This window comes from Platichthys flesus, chromosome 20 (assembly GCF_949316205.1).
Source record: "Platichthys flesus chromosome 20, fPlaFle2.1, whole genome shotgun sequence".
Taxonomy (NCBI): domain Eukaryota; kingdom Metazoa; phylum Chordata; class Actinopteri; order Pleuronectiformes; family Pleuronectidae; genus Platichthys; species Platichthys flesus.
This window is the reverse complement of record NC_084964.1, coordinates 7,862,996-7,885,557: the sequence shown is the minus strand read 5'-3', so window position 1 is coordinate 7,885,557 and position 22,562 is coordinate 7,862,996. Positions and strand designations below refer to the sequence as shown.

The 22,562-nt window shown below is 41.4% G+C and overlaps 1 protein-coding gene across 1 annotated transcript in view; it reads right to left on the bottom strand.

Annotated features, from left to right (window-relative positions):
- Window positions 1-22,562, bottom strand: part of antxr1c (ANTXR cell adhesion molecule 1c) — a 36,737-nt gene that overhangs the window by 5,957 nt on the left and 8,218 nt on the right. The window contains exons 2-17 of the mRNA XM_062378658.1: window positions 18,856-18,927; window positions 17,159-17,230; window positions 16,829-16,910; window positions 16,676-16,706; window positions 16,529-16,602; window positions 16,187-16,255; window positions 15,391-15,471; window positions 14,512-14,572; window positions 13,184-13,282; window positions 12,819-12,888; window positions 7,474-7,552; window positions 5,068-5,163; window positions 4,853-4,891; window positions 4,295-4,393; window positions 3,985-4,152; window positions 2,443-2,523 (exon numbers count right to left, since the gene is read on the bottom strand). Of these exons, the coding sequence (XP_062234642.1) occupies window positions 2,443-2,523; window positions 3,985-4,152; window positions 4,295-4,393; window positions 4,853-4,891; window positions 5,068-5,163; window positions 7,474-7,552; window positions 12,819-12,888; window positions 13,184-13,282; window positions 14,512-14,572; window positions 15,391-15,471; window positions 16,187-16,255; window positions 16,529-16,602; window positions 16,676-16,706; window positions 16,829-16,910; window positions 17,159-17,230; window positions 18,856-18,927 (1,273 nt within the window). The remainder of the gene's footprint in view (window positions 1-2,442; window positions 2,524-3,984; window positions 4,153-4,294; window positions 4,394-4,852; window positions 4,892-5,067; window positions 5,164-7,473; window positions 7,553-12,818; window positions 12,889-13,183; window positions 13,283-14,511; window positions 14,573-15,390; window positions 15,472-16,186; window positions 16,256-16,528; window positions 16,603-16,675; window positions 16,707-16,828; window positions 16,911-17,158; window positions 17,231-18,855; window positions 18,928-22,562) is intronic.

The following is a 22,562-nucleotide window of genomic DNA, read 5'->3' as shown; positions in this document are numbered from 1 at the left end:
TGTGTGTGTGTGTGTGTGTGTGTGTGTGCAGTCTACACAGTATATTAACACTACAGGAGAAGAGATCCATCTTGTAATATTGAAGCTGATTTACTTTGCATGAACCAGCTTCACTAGTTATTATCCCAGGTCCAGACATCTATTTGAATGCTCACTAAACCACACTATACCGGTATCACAGCAGTGAAGTTCACTATAAGTCATGTGACCTGCAAATCTCAAGTCCCAAAGTTCAAAAACTTTTGGTCTGGTGTCATACACCTGTCTTTATGTTCTTCAGTAACAGTCTGTGTATTGCACAAACCCAGATATAATGAATGCACTTACACAGTTTTATCTGTTACTTTCAAATAAATGTTTCTTAGGGCACTTACACGCTGACCGTGTTTGGCCCAAACTTTTGGATTCTTTTTTTTGTTTAGTCTGAACCAATAACAGGTGTGAAAGGAGCTTAGGTCCATGGTCCAGATGAACACACTCAAAGTTAGTCTGATCGAATGATGTTGTCACAGTCTGGATCAAACTGAAACAATTAGACAAATTGCAGGAAGTTTAAACATCAATAAACATTAGAAGAAATTACAGACTTGCCAAGGCTCACAGGATTGCTTGCAGTCTTCGGCTTTGGATAATATAACGTGACGATGACGTTGTTGTTTTGCACATTCTGAACATGCACCTGATGTTGGTTATACGAGTCATAATACCACGCAAAGATACTGAAGTCAGAATAAAATTAATGACATCTATTTTCTCCAATACAAATATTTAAATAAGGCTGGCAGTTAAACTCTTGTGACCACGTCAAACAAACCACCAGTGTGAAATGCAGGCTACAAAGCAGTTTGAGTTCAGGGGTAATGTGGTTTTCACTGTAAGAGTTCGCTGTGCACTAAAACAAACACTGAGGCTAAAAACTCATGACTGTGCTGTACAGGCAAGATTAAAGCAAAGCATTAAGCTGTTGTTGAGGCCATTGGCACAACGATGAAAGGCACCATGGTAACAGAGCCACCAGTCAAGGATCTAGACTGACGGCCAACTTGGCCTCACGCAAGAAGTAGGTTCTCCAATTAATACAGTCCAGCAAGCTTTGGAGCGTTAGGCTACACCTTCACAACATTTAACACCAAATAGCTTTTCAGTTAACACCTAAACAAAGAAAAGAGGTGCCCGGTTTTCCCCCCCCCACTCTTTTAGAAATGAGGCCGGCCTGCTGGCCTGAAAGATAGTTCTGCCGCTTCGTTACAAACTGCAAATGACTTGAGGGGGCGTCATCACCAGAGTGGAAAGAGACAGACGAGTTCTTCTGGGAAAAAATGAACTGCATCATGCTGTCATTGCTAAAAGCTTTGGCTAGAGGGAAATTTGTCCACAGAAGAAATCAAATCCAAAACTAACCCTTTTTTTTTAAATGATCCTACTGCCACTTTGCTTTGGTAAAGATGTAGTCATACAGTACTGACGGCAGGTTTTGGTCTCATGTGTCTTCGGTAAAGCTGAAAACTTATCTGGTGGCAAATCCTGTCTGTATACCTGCTTGCCAGGAAAAACACTCTTAAATGTGGAATTCCCGTTAAAAAAGATCATTGGAACATTTTCTGCTAATAAGGCATGGGTTTTTACAGGAGCTTAGGACGGGAACTGATCAGCAGGAGAGTTGGTGGTGGAGAGGAGGAAGAACTGAGGAGATGTGGGCATGTGAATTGCTTTTAAAATGCCACAAAGGAATCCCACAATTTATCTTTACCATTTACCACCACGTTTCCCAGTTCCCATTACGGCTAATGAAAGTAATTACCCAAACATATTTTAACAATAAAACATTTGTAAAATGTGTCGGGGAGATTTAAAACATCCCTTGAGAGCTTCTTATCTCAGTCAACTTCCATCATCTCTCCACATCTGACACATCTAGGGCTGTTTGATGCAGAGAGCATTACAACTAAACCATGTGGCTGATCCCAAAAAGAAGACAGAATCTTTAGCGGCTTACATACACACACACAAAAACAAATCAGACAACTCAAGGACTAGCTGCAGTTTCGCTTTCTATGCGATTTATAGCACTTAATGTGAAGCAGGTGTGAGACGGGCTGAACGGGATGGAGAGGATGTTAGCCAGAACACCAGGAGTGAATGAAACGGAGAGACAGTAGGAGGGAGGACAGGATGAGTAATCTGTACAGATGTCTGAAACATTTTCAAACACCAGGGCAGTTTTATAACTGAGCCACGCTGGCGCAGGGTAATGGGTTTCTGAGGCTTTTTTGTGTTCTTCAGACAAAATGTTAAACACTTGACTGCACAACGGAAGAAATGTACCCTCTGTTACTTGATTCATAATGAAAGTGTGTGAGCAACTGTCATGTTAAAGTGATGTGACATGGGACTGTAGGAAGAGCATATACTATAGGTCATGTATACGGCCGAGGTACTCACATGATCCCCGGGCTGGGGTCTCATCAGAGAGACCTGGTCATACCCACGGCGGAACAGAGCCCAGATAGCATCCAGTTTACCCTGGGGACGGAGCAAAGGGAGAGGATTAACAGCTGACCACATCTGGACACCAAACTTCCACGACACAATCCATAACTTCATAGAATTCTATTAACACTGATTCTACTGTACAGTGGCTCTTAGTCAGATAAACATTGGGGCAGCTGATTGTGCGGGTTAGTGTTTTGGATACTTATTAGTCACTACATATAAATTCATGACTACTACTACTATAATACATGTATACAAACACATGAGCCTCTAACTCCCTACAAATAAGTGTCTCTTAAAATAAATAAAGCAGTTTACTTTTTCTCAAATGGGCCAATCATAGCGCCCTTAAATAGAAGTACTGCCTTGCTGTTGTATGCCTTCACCCACCAGTACAGCATAATTTATTTTCCAGACTCATGAGGTCACACTGCTACCTTTGACCACTGAATTCTGAGCAATTAATATTTGCGGCGTATGCACTGACAGACACCCGTCATCATGCCTCCAGCCACTGGCTGTTGCCGGCGAGTAGGCGTAAAAAAAGTGAACAGGAGCTTACTTTAAATACACAAGAGAGAAATGACGATCCAAGCAGTAACAGAAACAATAATTCAGAGCACATGTATTTCAGTGAGACCTGCATTAGTATGATACCAAAGCTCATTTGAGCCAAAATCTGCTGGAGTGAAATGATAAAAGGAATGAGGTGCTGTAGAGCTGTTTCTTAAATATGTCTTAAGCCGTAGAAATACACGGCTGCAAAGGAGCCGAGCACAGCCAAACCCACAGAGACGAGTCAGTGTATGAATCCTTTTCCTACAATGAGTGTGATGTATGGGTAGTGTAAAATGTCAATATGAATCACCGCAGTGCAGTCTGTGGGGCTGTGGCATATTAAAATGCAGCCCCTCTAAGCTGTAAGGTCGCAGTATGAACAGATAACAGTGCTGCTACTGTATAAAAGGCCAGGGCTGCAGCACAGAGCTGTATTGTAGTGTACGATTGAAGCACAAACAGCCCTGACGCCAAGTCCAATAATGTCCGCCTGTCTGCACGATATGTTACAGTACTAGCTACGTATGCACACTGATAGCTGTCGAGTTTTGTTCTTATGCCACAAATTATACAAAGACATGAGCTGAACAGGCTTTATCCCTCCCTGCTGGCTTGTGAAATCTTTGCAGCTCCACTTGCGGTGCATTTCATGCTTCAATTTCAGCCCCAGGATTTCAGGCTCTGCAGTGGGCTGAGAAGAGTTTGCCACCCTCAGTTATTTGAAACTCATGTGGGCATGAGGTCAAGAATGCAAAGTGGTCAAACTTAAAATGAGGCAGATTTTTTTCGCTGAGTTCCTGAAAAGCTGGTGTTTTGTTTCAGGAGTGATGGATGCGCTTAAATGTACTGTATCTATATATCCGTGTTCTGTATTTTTATCAACACTGGGCCACATTGTCTGCTGGTCCCGAGGGAAACTGAGGCCGTGTTTACCCGGATGGGCGTGTACCACTTCCGGTTCTGAGTGGGCTTCTTGTTGTGAGCTTTCTTGGGTTTGGGCTCGAAGGGTTCGTACTCCTGGTCCGGCATTTTCACCACAGCGTTCTTCGGCTTCTCCAGCTTAGCTCCCTCCTCGGTCGAACCCTTTCCTCCCCAACGCACCTACAGACATACAGGCAACACATGAATACACCACAGAATACAAGTAGTGAGTGTTACCTACACTAGTCTAATTTTACATCTGCTATTTTTGAGTCGTGCATTCAAAGATCGCCTATTATCATCATGCATGTCAGTCTGTCACCTCCATCCTCTTGATCCCTCCAATTCCTCTTCCCCCATAATATGAGGCATCCACAGTGGGCCACTTCTTCTTAGGCAGACCATCTTCATCTTCGGACTCCTAAATAAAAAACAAGGACATTTATATTTGCTGACCTTTTTAATGATATTCAGTGAAACACTACTTGAGCCCTTGCGTTTAAATTGAGCCTGAATTTTTGTGCTCTACATCCACCTCAAACTCTTTCACATGAAAAGTGAGAACACAAGATTTCCATCTCTGAGAAAGGCAAGGTGAAAGGAGGACTTCTCCCCCCTCGTCCATGACACCTATATGAAATCATGTATTTTACTTATCAAGTAATTTTGTGGTTTTAAATCCCTATTATATCATTTCATCCTGAGTTATTTATATTCTTTTGTTTTGTGTCTGTCTCGTGTTAGAAACATCATCAATGTGCCCTTTCACTCACAGTGAATCCTTCAGATGATCTCCTGCTGTGTTCTTACATGGTTTTTACTAGGGGTTTGACGGGAAAAACTTCTGAGAGTGTGTGTGTGTGTGTGTGTGTTGACTCACAGGCTCAGGAGGAGGTGGAGGAAGAGGTTCTTTGATAACCTGTGGAAGAATAAGACACATGTTCACTTCTCTTTAACACTGGCACCTCTCAAAGGAACTTTTTTGTCGTGACCCCCTGCAGAGCTTATAAGCCTCTGGGCGTCCAGCCAAACCCCTTTTGAAGCTTGTGATAATTTAATACTGGCGACTTCCTGCATGTAGTTTTTGTTTCTTACCAAAGTGCAGCAGAGAGGCCAGAACCACCACATGAAGAGCATGGCCAGCAGAAGGAACAGCACCAGCAGGGTGATGAGGAGAATAGTGCCATCGAACTGGTGAGAAGACGCACACGGAGGTTGTACATTACTAAAACAGCACCAGGGCTGACACAGATAGACAGAGATTTCAACGGCAAACAAAAATTGAATTTAAACAACCTTTAATGAGTAGCAGCATGAGTTCATGAGATGTAAGGTGTTTGCTCACATACATCCACTAACTCCATATATATTTGGATGTGGAAGACATATCTCGAGAACTGTTTATCTTATCAGATTCACATCAGACATGTGTATGGAGTAGAATTTGGAGCAATTTGAACCAAGGATATGTTATATACCAGAATATTGCTAAACGTTGAATAAACAGACAACCAGCGCTCTGTAGAAGCAGCGGCTGGGACTCATCAACGCAAGTGACGTTCACAACAGCAACGACAACGTGCTGATTCGAGCTGAACTTTAAATAAACACGTGAACAGCTCTTTGTGCAGCAGCGGGGGTGCAGCCTCAGGGTTTTGGGGACTGAGTCCTGCAGCAGCTCTTAACTTGCTGAGGCTAACTAGCTACAGGTCACTTTAACAGTTTCATAAAGAAATGCAGCTATTTAGTAGCGGATGTACAGTAGATGCAGCACGCAGTAACAGTGTAACAGTATTGATATGAAGCCTGCAGACTGATTTTCTTTCCGACATGTTTTTTCTCGATGACAGTGGTTCATGTCATTTGCAGGCATCCGTCCAAACATGGTTCCCATTACAGACCACAGATGATGATCACGTGCGGTTAAACTTTCCTTTATGTATCTGGTGGCAAAGACTTGAGGGGGACGGTTTATGTGAGCTCACCAGTGTGTGTGTGTGTGTGTGTGTGGGGGGGGGGGGGGGGGGGGGGGGGGACATTGCACATCACCGGAACCAAATCTTGTGAGGTAATGGTTTCGTGGAAAAGATTCAGACAATTTGAGCAGCGGCCACATTTATGTTTGCACATACTGTATGAAGTGTGTGTTTTCCCCCCCAAACGAAATGGACATGTTTTATGGGCAAACTATAAAGAATGATCCCCCCTCGATGTGGCAGTTTGACAGTGCTGGGAGGGGTTATGAAGCTTTGCTTAATCCTTGATTTATACATTGCATGTTGTTTATTGCACCAGGCCGACCCATCTCCAGTCGGCGGCTTGTCGTGCCATCCCGAGCCTTGTGTGACTTCAGCCTATATGGTTTCGTTTAGTGGCGAGAAGCGGCTAATTGCAATGGTATGTCTAATTGAGCCCCTGTACATCACTAACCACAGCAGAGCAGTGTGAATTCAGAGTTTACGCGTATATGATGTCAGATGGACCGAGGGGGAGACAGCTTCAAAGAGTATATTTCTTTTTGGCAGGGTGGGAATCTTTCCTCTGGCCCGGCCCATATGTCCCAACATCCGAGTTATTTTTCGTTGGATTGCTTTAAATGGTCTTAAATTGCATTTTGGTTTAATTTGTTTTTGGCCCAGGGAAGCTCCACCCTGCTTCATGCTGATCCTGTTATATACAGTCACCCACCTGGGACCTTTACGAGTCACTGAGCTGATCTAGCAGTGATGACTGTTACAGGATATGCCTCTATTTCGCTTTTAGCTCGGCGGCATCAGAGTCCTGAACCTGTTTCTCTAACCTAGAGAGTCCTGCAAACCTGAGGGTTGTTCGGATTGTCCATTTTTTGGGGTTGGATCACTTCTACAAACCCCCTGTGGTTTGGCTCCCAAGAAGGAAGAAAATAAGAACATTTAGAAAGGGAGGAAGAAAGAGGTGAATGAGGTGAAGAATCTCAGTGCAGAGCTGCAGGGAGCAAAACACCAGGCTTCTAAGAACAGTAGGTAAGAGATCGAGGTTGCAGAGGGTAAAAGAAGACTGGAGACCACATAAAACAGAAGAAAGGAGATCACTAAATCTCAAGAATAAACCCCAAATTTTATCTTCTTAAAAATCATTTGAACATAATATTACAAACTACCCAGGTACAAAGTCCAGCCTTCTTTGGTTTTCCTTGTTTTTTTTAATGCTGCTCTTTGCTGCATCTCCTTGGTGAACTTTGCATCAGTCTGGTCAGTTTAAGCATGATGCAAAAAAGGAAAAAGGAAAAGAAGACAAATATCGTATCGTAAGGCTCATACACGTAGAAGACACTGACGAAGATGTCTTGAGAGTTTTTGGGGATAAGAGCGAACACCTGCGTCTATGTGTTAAAAAGAAAATCATATCATCGGCTTATGTTGTTGCAGCGATACGCTGGCAACCAGTCCAGGGTGTGAAGATTAAAAGCCGGCAGATTGAATGCATTAATCAAAGATGGTATAATTATAAGTTCCCACTTACACACTCTGTGGTGGTGACGTGCACATCGCTGCTGATGAAGGACAGACCGTCGTTCATGCTCACTTGGAGATAAATCACCCTGAAACAAAACGAGACACACAGACACACACATGATTGTGTCAGTGATTGGGTAACATCTCTGTACAAGATGTAACATTGTCAGTTCACACTAGGTTTGTTTAGCTCAGTTCATTTAGTTGTTGAGTCTTCTGTTAAAACATGTTAAATAATGTCACAGAGCCACCAGCAGATGTGAGGTGGTTAAATATTTGAAAAGGCATTTGAAATAATCAGAATAATAAACCCACCAAAACATACAGGATTAATTTCATGCTGAAAACCAAATCTGTCTAATCTGTGCAATAATCAAATGATTCCCCTCAGTTCATGGTTCTGTGTATTGAGTAAACAGGTGAACAGTTCTTTGTGCAGCAGTGGTGGCACAGCTTCACGGTTCCAGCAGCTGGTCTTCACGTTACTGGTGGCCACTGGTTCAGTTTCCGAAAGGAAAAACTGCAACCAGCATCACCACAGGCACAGACCAAGCAAACAGCTCATTCCAAACAGCCGGGTTTAGAACGGGCTCTGCCATAGTGTCTTCTTATGTTTCAGAAACTAGAATCTGATTAGTTAAGACTCTTTGAATCTGTCAAATCTCTAACTTGACCTCAGGTGTCAGCAAGACTCTGTCCTATCAAAAAAAGCTACTCTTGAGATCGTTGTTTAATTTAGTCCAGTTTCACCCCAAATGAACCAAATACACAAGTTTTTCAATGTGGCTAAAAAGACAGAGAAAAATATGGAAAAACGTATTGCAGGTTTGATCTTGTGACTCATTTAGCCAAACTGCAGAGGTCAACGGAGGAGAGGTGCATATGAACCAACTGGGGATGAATAGAAAAAAACCTGACCTGCCTTAATCATTTTGTGGCTGTGGCCAGGTTGTGTGTTTTTTTTTTGACATGACACCATATTAACTGCATCTAAGGATTGAGAACAATCTCCCACAGGTGCTGCAAAATATCCTTTAGTGACATTGAGTTGCACAATGTATGACAAATACTCTCTGGATTGGAGCCTCCTGAGGTTCTTGGAATGGCAAGAGTTTTGCTTGATGGTCTGAATCCTTTTCTCCTTCGAGTGGTGGAAAAACAATTCTGAGAATGTCGTATGACGTCCTGTTGTTGTTCACTTCTTAAAAACATGTGGATGAAAGGAGTTCTTTCCCTCCCCCCGTCGCTCTTTTTTGGTCGAGGACCAGGTGGACGTGAATGTGGTCTGGCAGATGGAAGGCAGAGCATGTGACCGATAAAACTGTCTTAACTCTGACTCTAAGAGCTGGCTGGGTCCAAAAAAAGGAGCAAGGAGGGAGACAAGAGTTGGGTTCGTGGGTGAAATTCATTATCGATGGCACGCGCAGCTCGCTGACTATAAACAGCTGGCTACCAAAGGCCTGAGACTTCAAGAGCTAAACAGTAAAGAATAAAAAGCACTAAAATCGAATAAAGCCGGTATAGGTCAAGAAAACAGACAGTTTTTTTAAATGGAATAAATCTCCTCAAACATCCCAACATGGCTGATTGTGTGTGGTAGGGATGAGTCCAACGAAAAGTTTTTCTTAATTCATTTTTGTGAGGATCTACCCGCTTTGTTTTGAAGGACAAAAAGGAAAAATAAATGCTTTTTTAACGAAATGGGCAATTTCTGTCTTTCTACATATTGATTGGTTTTATTACTTATGTTATTTGTTTTTCTTCATACTTTAGAACTTTTGAAAGACACAAATGTATGGACCACTTGTGTACAGTTTGGCTTTTACCGATGTCCTCACATATCTGGGCACTGTAGTTTTTAGCAAAAATTGCAACAGCAGAAGTATTTATAGTATTCGTTGGGAACTAGTTTTTATGGCGGACTGACAGAGCTGGTTCTGTATTGAGCGTTTACGGCAGCTTAATGTGGGAAACAAATTACACAGTACATATTGGGTAACAGTTGCACAATAAACTTAATTAGGGTTCAACTTAACCGGCAACACTAGAATGAATCCATAGTTGGTTTTTGTCTTTTTGATAATGGAAATATAAAAACTTTACAAACCTTATAATTTGATCTTTTATAGGGTATGTCTCAGAGGAGAAAGGATGCTAGCACATGACACTAATTTAGTGTCTATATATTTGTTTTTAGTTTTGTCTTTTTCACGTTTGGTTCGAGTAACATTTTGATTAAGTAAAAGTCTTTATCTTTACAGTTCAGTTGTTCCTCGACTTTTTTCTTCCTCTAATCCCCTTGGTTTTCCACTTTGATTTGTATTGAGGATTAAAAGAAGACAAAGAGAGATGTTAGTTGAAAAAAGACCAGTGTAAATTTGAGGAGGAGGAGAAAGTAGAGGGGAGGAAATGTTGGTTGTAGAGCACAGAGTCTGACAGCTCTTGAGGAAGGAATTGAAACAGACAAGGCAGATGGCTCAAGCATGAACTGACGCACACACACACACACATACACACTCACACTTGAAAGAGACGGTGCACACACATATTCATCTGCCATTCATTAGTCTGAGTGCGTTACCCTGCCTTGAAAGAGAAGTCTATGTCAAAGCACTTAAACATGGGCCCTGCCATAGCCTGCATTATTCACAGTGGTTGTGTTTTTCTTGTATACGACTGGCAAAAAACAACAAAATGATGTCACATCCAGATGTTTCCAGCTGGATATATTTAGGCAGTCTAATGCCCTGTCCACAAAGAGGCGGTCATTTTACAAGATTAACTTTTTCCTCTTTGTTTGAGCCTCTCACACACAAATGGTGATTTTAGTCACTAACACTGAGATTTTAACAAACGCCTTCCAAAGTTGAGATTTTCCAACACTGCTTTTTCCTGTGTATCTGTGTGTACATGTAACCAAAGTGCTTCGGAAACAATGACGTCACAGTTAACGAAAGTGGACGGACATTTGTTTTAAACGTAGGGAAACTATTCGATTTAAATTAGCTACAACATCAAGTCTTCTTTCTTAACCTCATATTTTGCACCAGCATGAAATAATTCTATGCCTGAACCTGATCAGGAATTGAAGCTAGTGTGACGTAGCAACAACATATTGACATTGACAACATAAATCTCAACTTTGCTACCAAATATAAATCATTGCTTTATCATACAAAGCCCTCCTTAATTTGTTTGGGTGTCAGTTGAGCCACTGAAACACTCTCTGAAAGGATTTTCCACTCTGCTGTGGAAGATAGGCTGCATGCAAACACACATGGCCACACACTTGAAAGGCCGGGGCCCGACTGTTGCACGGCTTTGATCAGCCACGACTGGTCATGGAGGAAGCTGAAGGGGAGCGGAGGACCGACAGGGGATGAAAGAGGGAGATAAATAAATGACAGATACAGAGAGAAACATGTGCAGGCGGGCAGACGGGCAAACGGGGGAAGGAGTGAGGAGGGGGAACAACCAGCGAGTCGGTGAATAGAGCCACCGTGGCACCAAAAGTGTAGATGGAGGCAGAGCGAAAAAAGGAGGGAGGGATGACTGTGGGATTGCAGTCAGGAGGTTAAGTGTTCATGCATGAAGTGATGGAAAGTTTAAGGCAGAAAAGAAAATATACAAAAGCAGAACTGAACTGCCTCTAAGAGAAGCAGAGGCACACAATGTACTGTACGCTCGGTTTCACTCCCTCTCTTCCATGGTATCGATTAAAGCTTCAGCGTCCGAGTCGTCAGTCCAGCTTGTTTAAATCTATCACGCCTGCAGTTAAAATCCAATCCTTCCTTCTCACACCACAGCAACTATTAACTGTACGTGTGATTTATTACATCTCAAGCAGAATAAAATGAAGGAATTTATTTTGTTATTATAACAGGAACCTTTTAAAGGTCAAGAAAGTGTGCATTGAAAGACCGGTGCCCTCCGCCTCTCTGTCTCTCGTTGTGTTTAAAGTCTTTAACCACCGTCAGCTGAACTATATATTCTGTGGTCTGCTGTACTTTTAGTCCCGTAAAGACTTTAGGTCAGAGAGGTTTAGCAGGGTTGTTTATGTTGGAACCTGGTTGGGCCCTTAAAGGAGAGTACGGTCAGCCGATGAGTGGCATTCTAGCCGCTAAACCAGAAAACGGTTCTCACAACCACTCTTCTTCATCCTTTTCTTCAGGGAGCCAAAAAACATTGATTTGATCATGAAAAAAAAATATCTTTGCACCTTTGAACCGACAAACACAATCCCTTTTTTCTAATTTATCTCAGTCTGAAGCCAACATTATTACAACTGAGGTCCAAACTGCTGTGTTCTCAAAGACAAACAAAGAAGCACAACAATGAGTTTGTCACTAGAACTAAAGGGGAACTCCAAGTCACGTCCTGTAGTTTTTTCGTAAACCTGCTAACTAACAAACACACAGACCTAGTTCAAAACATCATTGGGAGAAGTAACAAAAATGTTTTTACTCTTGACAAAGGAAGGATTAAAGTTTTTTGTCAGCGAGATTCAGGTTATTTTGTATGGATCCTAAAATCACAGGGATTGTTTAATTGTATTTTTGTATCTATTCTGTTTGAGTCAGTTTCAGATGTAAAGCACTGCCTACATATGTCACTGCCCACAACACGAAAGCAGAGTTTGGACAGACGGATCTGTCCATTTCCGTTTACATATCAAGGATCACCATATTTGAGCCTTAATGCTCCTTTGGTTGCTTAATCAGTTGCTTATTTACCCTTCCAGAAGACAGCAGAATTCATTTGGAATCTATCTCCAACCACCAAGTTCAATACAGACTTATATTTTTAGCTCTGTTTTGGTTTCCATCTTACTCCTCAGGAAGATAGAGCTCGCAGCTGCTGGGCAGTTTTAACACCGCGTGTTAAAACGCTGCTGTGAGCAGTTCATAGCGCTGTGGAGAACTGTTCTCTGTGGGTTTTCTCACAGTAAGCAAGTGCAATTTTATCAGCTGAGTCACATTAGACTTGTATGTTTCTGTTTGCTTAGTTTGCAGGAAAGCTACTGTTGTTTTCACTGCTCAGTTCTAATTCAGGACGGAAGCAGGACAAATGCGTGAGGGGTTCACCGCTACATGTGCCGGTGCTCCTACAGAGCTCACCATATATTTTGCTGAGCTCTGCTGGGATGTAGAAAAGAGGAATGCAGCCATGGACAGGGATCATCAAAAGAGTTAATGTACGCCAGGCTCCTTACGGTCTGTACATACAGACATGTGTATAAATACATGTGTTTCTCTGTATTTGAAGCAAAGAACGTGATCTGAGATGCATGTGGTTGCGGTGCGAAATATAAGCCTCCTTAGAGGATGAAGTCGTAAAAGAAGAGGAACTTACTTTCCGACTTCATCGATGACAGGAGCTGGACACAGTAAGAATGTGTCTTCTACTGCAGCCGGCTTCTCATCTGGGAGGCAAAGACAGCATTTTGATAGATGTACTGAATAATTCATGTAAACTACAGACACTATATAAACAGGCAATGGCTAGAGATCGATCAATATGGACTTTAGACAGCGACAAAAAGCTGATATTTTGTATCAACGCTGTGTGTGCATCTACGTGTGAGCCATACAATAAGATGTCTTTTACGAGTCTCATTGCAAATGTGTTATGTTTTCTTCAAAGGTTATTTAGTTGTCCCATACGTTTACATGAGGAATACACCAGTTCATAAAGTATGAGAAAGTGGCTCTACTCACTGACTGTGATGGTGTCATTGATTTTGAAGCTGCAGAGCACCTGGTCGATGTTTCTGGCGTGAAGAAACCCGTTTCCTCTCACCACCACTTGGAAAGACTCTGGTTACACAACACACATCAACATGATTACATTTCAAACACTTGGGGGTCATTGTACATATATCATTTTCATTCTGCACCCAGCGGGGCTACGAGGCCTGTCTTAAACTGTGTGGATCATTAGGAGGGAAAACATAACGTAGTATCAATAGAAAATGACAATACAGCAGGAGAAAACTAATAAAATAAAATAACCTGGTTGGTTGGTTTGTTTTTTTATTGTTTATAAACAGGATTACGCAAAGACAAAAAAATGGATTATGACAAAAAAGTGAAAATACTCATCGTCATATATGTCTATATGTTTATAAACCTGCAGGACTGAACTGAAGGGTACAGCGCCTGATGCAACTTTGCCCCTTAAATGGTAAAAGTAATTCACTGCTTAATAAAATGCAAAAGCAGATGTGAAAAACAGTAAAATTCCTTCTGCCTATGCCAAAAAGGTTTAATCAACTTTTATCTGTTCATTTGGGCCTTTTAATGTTGCTTGTTAAGTCCTAATCTTTCTGTTGGCCGGACAATGACGGATGTTGTCTAGTCTAACCACTGCTACTCTCAAACATTCTTTTAATGACACAGTCTGACATTATTCCCACTGCAGGACTCTGTCCCAGTGGGTTTCCTGTGGGTGACCTGGATGTACATACTTTTCAGTCTGGAACCGTCATTTACTTAAGTGAGGCAGGAGCGATGACGTGACCATTAACAAAATGACGAGGATTGGAGAAACGATGAATAAGACAGTGACATGTTAACAACATTTTCTTATTAACTGGAATGAGCTCATACTTGGAAAAAAAAGGGTTAGGGTTAGGGTTTGATTTTGAATTAAGACATTAGAGGGAATTCCGCCCTTAGTTACATTATGCAGACAAGTAAACGTCTTAATGACCTTAAAACATCCAGTTTGCCTTTTTATAGCCTTTTGTGACATTGAAATGTATAACAGTTACCAACTGCTTGACCACTTATGCCCTGAGATGAGTGTTAACAAGTTGTGGGACATAAGCAGTCATAATCATAACATGTAAACGCGAATCTGACAGTAAATCGATTAGCAACACATGTAAACATCATAATCAAAATGTTGTCTTATTCAAAATGAGGTCATTAGTTGGAACATGTAAACATTGTCTCAGCGCCCAGTGGCTATCATCTGACAACGAAGAGACCCAGCTCAGCTTTTGTATGTGTGGGCTTGAAAATGTGTGTTTCTATTTTCTCACCTCCTGCACACACACTGGACGGCTCAGCTGCCAGAATTTCGATACACGATTTCTTGATGATCTGCAGCAAAGAATATGAGTTGAGAAAGAGTAAACCAAAAACACTTAGTCAAAGGGTAAATTATTGATAAAATTTTGTTTTTCTGCTCCAAGATCTTTCTTGGCTCGAACAACCCTTACCAGCTGTTGCTGGAAAAGCAAATCTTCACCAAATGGTCTGATGCACTAAAGCTGTTGTAATGTTGAGATTGAAAACATGTATCATCAGAAAAGTAAAAGATAAAGATGGGAACCACTGGTTGTTGAGCAGCACCACTGGATATAACTTCCTACATATATCAGTGAGTAAGTAATGTTTATGTACAGCATGTGTATCTTCCTGAAATCAGATATTTAATATCCACATGAAAAGTAAAAAAGATGCTTACTCACACAGCACATAAAAGTTAAACAGTTAGACCGGATGCAACATATACAGCCTTCTCCCTATAGAGTCTGTAGGGAGAAGCCTCCATAGGATTCTATAGTATAGAGCCAGATGAGGCATATGATGTCATAGACATTTGAGACATATGATCGATAGAATACAAAGTGATTTTCCTAAATACTCCTAAAAATGTTCCTAAAAGTTTGCCAGCTAAACTGTTTTTTTTAAATTGTTCACTAAGTTAAGGGAAAACGCAGTGATTGCAATAAAAGCCAAATGTTTTTCATTTCATATCTAGATAAACTTTAAAAAGCTGAGGATACAATTTGTGTAACCTTTGACACTTCTGTCAGCTCTTCAGAAAAGGCTCTGGTTTTGGGTGGTCAAACAAATACTTGAACGTGGTCATCTGCAAGGCTGTCTGGGTTGTGCACAGAGAAGTGTTAATTTACCGAATCAATGACTCCCCGGAGGGAATGGAAGCCACCCAGGACCGGAAACACATGCTCGATGGTGTCTGCAATGGTGGCAAGCTTCATTGAGAGAAAGAACACAGAGGTGGAGATGAAGGGAAAGAAGGGGAGAAGAATACAGTAATTAAAATAGAATAAATAAATAAATCCATTACCCTGGAATGAGTAAATTATGGAAAATGAAATTTCTCCACCATTGTCAGGATTGTTGTACTGAAACTATGGTAATTGAAAAAACCTCCCCAACCTTCTGGCTGCTATTAGATGTTGTTGAACAACAGGCCCAAATTGGCCTTAAACGTACAGGTGGAGGAACTCATTACCTGATATTCACAATCAGGTAATGAGTCAATTTACCATCATTCAAATGGTACTTGAACTCCACTTAAGGGAGCTGGTTGAAGCCAACTGTGTCTGATTACTGAGGGTCAACCAGAACAATCCCGCAACCCTCAGCTATCATGGAAATACCTGAATCACCGTCTGCATTGTGTTGAAGCTAACGACACACACATATCTCTATGTCTATTCGTGTATGTTGGCGTCTGCAGCAGAAATGAGAACCAGCACAGAGGTAAAAGAAACCCCCAAAACACCCAGATTGCTTTTCAGGAAATTTTAAATGATGGGTTGGCCAAATTGCACTGGGGCCACCACAATACAGCTCACTTACATTTTGGATATTTCCACAGCCCTGGAAACACGTCATTCATGTAGATAATTACGATGAAGCTATAATCAAATGCACATTTGTTGCGTTTGGAATGGGTATTACCTGTGTCTCATTGAAGTCTTTGACACCAACGCAGTACACGATAGCTCCAAGAGACCTGGCTCGCTCTGCCTGTTTTGGGAAAAAGGAAAACATTTAATATTTGTTTTTCAGAAAACTGATATTCAAGTGATGGGAGTGTCCCTGCATCTAGAGCTACCCTGTCCCTGTCGAACATGTTTAAAATACAAATATCAATATAAACAGGTAAGAAAAAGGTAAAGTAAATAAGTATCTTTAAAGACAAAATAATCATTAGTTTGATGGTTAGGGGTCACCCTATTTTTTACATTATATATCAATCTGCAGCAGATAGTTGAATCAGCCTCTGTATGAAGTTGTTACCTCTTGCTGTGCATCGATGAGCTGATGCTCCTGCAGCTCTCCATCTGTCAGTGCAATAATCACACTGGCCGTGCCTGCAAAAAACAAATATGAGCCATGTTGCAATTTGCCGAAAGTGAGAATTCAAATTTGTGGTTTGATGCTCACCAAAGTTCTCATGGTAGATCTGCTCATTTGCCTTTGAACAAGAAAAATTAATCATGTTCAGATGGACAGGAGATACAGAAACGTCACATTTAAAGAATAGTTGAATGATTTTTGCTTTAGCCAAACCGAAACAAAAACAAAAAAATGGCTGACCCTCTGCAATCCAAGGTGCATGCATGTGTCTCCACCTGGAATCTCCCTGTAGAGAGCATTCAGGCCCTTTTTGATGTCCATTCTGCAGAGGAGACAGCAGAGCAGATTGTGATTGAGATACATTTAATCTGCAGTTTTGTCGTATTTGTCCGATTCTGAGGTACTACATGTGTACTTGATGTTGTTTTGCATTAAGAAAACGTGATAAAAGAGATTTAATGTCGGTTTCAAAAGAGACATTGTTTCATCATGCGAGAATGCAATGTTTTAGAGCATAGATTTGTTAGTCAAAGTAAGTTAATTATATCAATGAGCCATAACTTAATTTACCTGTTTTCCGTTAGTTTCATGATGGTAGAAGCTCTGGAGGAGAAAGTTATGAAGGACATCCTCAGCATTGGACTAGAAAAGACAAAAAGGGGTGGAACAACAAAAATGTCAGCACACCCAGTATTCAGCAGCCCAACATTTTTAGCGCATATAGCACATATACACAGATTTACTGGTTTCAGATCAGATGTACCAAAGAATGATAGTAACTGCTAAAGGCAAAACTCAACAGCATTTGCTTGCTGGCTGGTGATGAGCCACCTTGCACAACATGGAGTACACATAAAACCAACATTTCCCCAATGTCTGATGTTCATTATTTCAATTACGTCAATAGTCAGCTGAAGGAAGACGAAAGCGGTATAATGTTTTCCCTATAAAATAACTGGCAAATATGCAGTGACGATAAATTACATCACAGTCTGATTATTTAGATGTTTTGAAGCTCAGCCCGACGCTCTCCCACACAAAGTGACACCATGCATGGTACCAGCAAGCAGGACTTTGCACCCGGTTAGTGACCTTGACTCAGTTGTTGACACTCAAACTTTGCCAGAATCCTCAGATGTGAAAATATTTTGTATTTTGGTTTGTTGAAAACTGTATGCATGTAAACACGCACAACTATCTGATGTGTAAAGTGATGTTTCTGAGACAGATTAAGTTATTGCGGGTTTGCGATGTTTAAAACTTTCTCATGTTTGTTTCAAACTGAAACTTTGAAGAGAGTTGATTGTTTGTGTTGGTTGAACCAAAAGGCTCCAAGTGTTGCCATGGCAATACGGGCGAATAACAAAACCACCCAAGAGATGAAGGACAGATGCGGCCATTTGTTGAAATATTGCATTTTATTCAACTTTGTACCAAAAGGCAGAATGCTTTTTAAGGGATTTATAGAGCTGATTTGCTCTAATATGAAAATAAGATAAGTTAGGGACAGTTTAGCTACAGTGTTGCAGCGGTTTTATTAGCCCTGTCCATTTGAAAGTATCCATCCCATTGCACAGCATTTATAACACCTTTTATATCCATCCGTGCATTATCTATGCATCTTATTATTTATGGGTTACAGGGGGGTTGAGTGGGCTGGAGCCAATCCTGGTGACATTGGGTGAGAGGAGGTGTACATCCTGGAGAGGTCGCCAGCATATTGCACGGCCAAAATATGGAGGTAAACAACTTTTTCGACTCAAATTCGGACACCTTTAGAGTCTCCAATGAACCTAACCCCCACATGCAAACACCGCACAGACAGACCCCAGCCGAAATGTAATCCAAACGAAGAACCTTCTTGCCTTGAAGTGTCTACAAGAATCAATCTAAAGAAACTGTAAAACCAAGACTGGTCACATACTACAAAGAGACCCCAGCCTGTAGTCCCTGCTGGTAACCCCAGACATCTGTGAGGCTATACTGCAGAGACAGAGTGAAGCGGCTCCATAGATGATAAATGACCTAGCATATGGCCAGTTGTAGCTGAAGGGACAGGTTTTATTTTACTTTACCAGAGTGACTGGTTTGTAAACTGTGGGTTTCTCTTTAGACATCTACATCTCGGGGGCTCCAGGAAGTCGAGTTGAGGCAATAAGGGGCCGTTTCATTTCTTAAGATGAGCAATCCAGTTGTGAATCCTTTCCCATGTTACACTGCAAAAAATTCTCCTATGCATTCACAATACATGTTTTAAATCCTCTTACCTTTTGAATTTCTCAGCTAAATTCTCCACAAAGTCGTAGATTTCGTTCCAGTGATTATTCACACTGCCAGACCTAAGAAAAGGACACAGGGAAAGCATTAAAGTAAACTAACAGCTGTCGAAGCAAGAATGTCTGAAGTAAATCATCTCTGAAACAACTTCAAACAGTTGTGAAAAGCACATGTATGTTTTATTCAAAGCACATGAGAGGAAGAAAAGGAAGAAATATCCCAGAGGTGTTCAGTGCTTTTAATGATATCGTTTGCATAACAGCAGGTAAACTCGATTTATGCTCCTTATTAGTTGGAAAACTTCGATAGCATGAGACAGCAGTTGTAAAATATATTTTATGCATTTTAGTGAGTTTCAAACGATTCATTTGTCCGGCTGGAACTCAAACAAAATACCAAGGCTTTATTGAATTATATGGAAAAGTATTATCTGTTGAAGGGATATTAAAGTTACATTTTATCAGTAAAATGGACCTTCCTGTATATATCACAAACACAACCTGGGGGGGATAACTCGAGACAGTTTGTCTGCACTGCACAAAAGGGGTCTGTAAAGTGCTGGTGAGATAAAAGAGGCTGGTAGCACGGCGTGGTGTGTAATTTAGCATCCCCCCTGGATCCAGAATGATTCCCTGAAGGAGGTAACAGGCCCCAGTCTCCCCAGGGGAACCTCCATAAACCTGGAGTAGTACAGAAAAACAACTCCCTGTGGAGCTAGCCTTATTTCCTCTGGGCAGGGCATGTCTGTATGTGTGTGTGTGTGTGTGTGGGTGTAGCAATTTTATTATGCGTGATCATTAAGGCAGAGGGCTTTCATGATATGACCAGTCAGCAGATCACTCCATTAGCTAACGAGTGACCCAGAGAGATGACACATGGGAAATGAGCTAACTCACTGTGGTAAAACTAGAGGCCAGTTTAGAGGTCGAAGCTAACATAGAATAAAGAACGAGGCTGACTAAATGTTATTCTAGGTGCTGACTAGCTGATGTAATGGCATTAGAGAAGCTCTAACTGGCCAACATGGATGTGTTGCTGTTTCCTTGTGTGGGGCAGATGGTCAATACCATTCTTTTAACCAAAGGGATTGAGAAATAAGTTTTATTGATCAACTTCCATTTAGTATAATTCAGTCCAATGAGTCTTTGTTTTTGCACAAACCCCAATGTGATGAGTGCCTTTACCTTCATTGTTACTGCAAGATGAAAGCACTTTAATAAGTAATATTCAAAAGAGAATAAACTACGAATGACTAAAACTGATGATGTCAAAAGGCAAATGATGTATTTTCAGTAATACACACATTTGGTCACGCTTGTGTTTTAGAAAATAAATGGCAACCATGTGACTCTGTTATCCTAGCTTACCTTGAAGTAAGTTCCTCAATTCCCAGCAAACTAAAAGAATCAGTCTGAGAATTTTCATCTAGACAAAATAAACTGAGGGAACCATTTCTCACATGGGAGCTTCCCACACCTTGAGCTGAGGTGATAAGAACAAATTTGTTCATTTGATGAGATTACAACTAACCTAGCACTCTATATTTTCAGCACAATTTATTTGGATTATTTTAATATTTTGAAGGTACAGGAACCAACTGATCTGGACTCTGCAAGCTGGTAAACAGCACCAGCTACATGGCCCAAACATGAAATCAAAATGAATTTTAACGAATGTCATGTATCTACTTTTCAGTGTCAGATATCCTGTGAGGCTTTTGTGTTATTGCCCAGGCAGTGGAGGGGGGGGTCATTTTATGGTCACACTGGGATGGGGTTTAGACAAAGCCAAGGAAATATGAGGGACTTTCCCATCTTAGTCATTTAAGGCTTTTGATCCTGCCAAACTGAACTCTGGGTCTGTATTAAATGTTGTGTTTGGTACACTGAATGGACTTTGTTTGTATCCTTGTAGACCGATTTAAAAAACAACAACAAGACCTACAACAAGACCTATTATATTATTATTAAGACATCAATATATAAGTTCAGGATTTCTTTTGCAGATGATGAGATGTCTGACTTTTCGGGAAAAATCTGCATAAATGAGCAACAGTTGCTGACTGGGTGAGCTTAAAAAAAATAGTATCAGCACCTTGTCAAACTTCAGCAACTGAACATCCAAAGAAAGCAAACACATTGATTGCACAAGCTGAAGGCGAGCTGGTACAAAGGAAGTGGAGGCATGTTGTAGAAATAATTAGACCATTGCACCAAAACTGCCAAAGCTTGAGGATCAGGTTTGGGTTCCCATGGGCCACCCATGCTGGAATATCCACCCCAATTACAGTAAAGCATCCACAATAACATATACAAGTTATATAAGCTTCAATTTCCCCCCCCATCTACCTTGGAGGGATACAAATATTGGTCAACTTAACGTCTTACGCCTGATTTTTTCCCTGAGTTATAGTGTTCTGATGACACGACTTGATCCCCCACATCAAGGCTTTCACATTCCTGTGAGGCTGACGGAGCACATTAAAAGGACAAGACCTTACAAGCTAAACAAAAAAAACCTCCCTAAATGAAAATAAAAAAGCTTGAGGTGAAGGGCTGGAGGGGAGTTTAGCTTTGAATGTGCAGCATCAACAGAAATGGTCACACGAGGATTGCACGGGCAGACGAAGAGAAACAGCCTCTGACATGATGGAATCGCAGGAGCCAGTTTCTCGTGTAGATTGTTCCAATACAGCAACAGTGGAGGGGAGGGAGGGGGGTGGGGGGGAGAACATTATGTCTGGTAAAACTTAACTGCAGCGAACCGTCATGCAGAGGTGTGGAGATCACTTTTGACTATTTCTTTAACATCAGGGTGAATCTGAGGACTCCCACCTTTGGTTTTCAGCTGCTTATCTTTGTTTCTGAACCACCACAGCTCTTGTTTGCCTTGGAAAACTAAGGGTTGTCTGAGGTGGGTCCAGTCGTGAGACCGAGACCTAGCTTGCAGTTTCACTCACCTGTTCAAACACAACTGGGAGAGGAAGTGGGTCATTTTATTCTATTATTCTTGATGAAACTATTTTATGCGTTTGCACTTTTTTCCCTCCTCAATCGTTTGATCTAATTTTATGACAGTGAGCTGAGATGTGATGTCTGAGCTCTGGACACAAAGACCAAAGGTTGTGAGAGGTGAAGGTTGTTATGAGGTGCAGGCGAAGTGACTGCACCCGACAGCAGTTTGAATTTATGTCATTGCAACTTGTCAAAGCCGGGCGACAGTGTTTTCTCAATTGACAGACTCTCAAAGCAAGATGTAAAGCATATGTCTGGCCCTCTGCCACTTGGGCTCGAGGAGAAACAAAAGAGAAGAGAAGGAGGGAAGGAGCAGGGGGAAAGACAAAGTGCCTTATCGTTGAGATGATCGTAAATGCAGCTGAGTAGGAGTGAGATAATGGGAAAAATCTGTTGACTTTACTTTCAGTTCTGTCCGCCAGAGGAAACACGGCGATGATTGGACAAAAAACTGTCCAAATGTCTCTTTGACCCGCTTATGCTTGCTTCAGCCAACACAACTGGCAGTCAGGTCAAAACATCCTCCCTGACGCACCAACACCAGCTGAAATCCAAAACAAGGAGTTCACTACTGCTGAAATCACTCTGCGGTTATTTTGCTTTCTTTAACTGGGTCCACGACATTGATCAGCATAACTGTTAATACTCCAGTGATTAAGATATGTTTATTTATACCAAACACA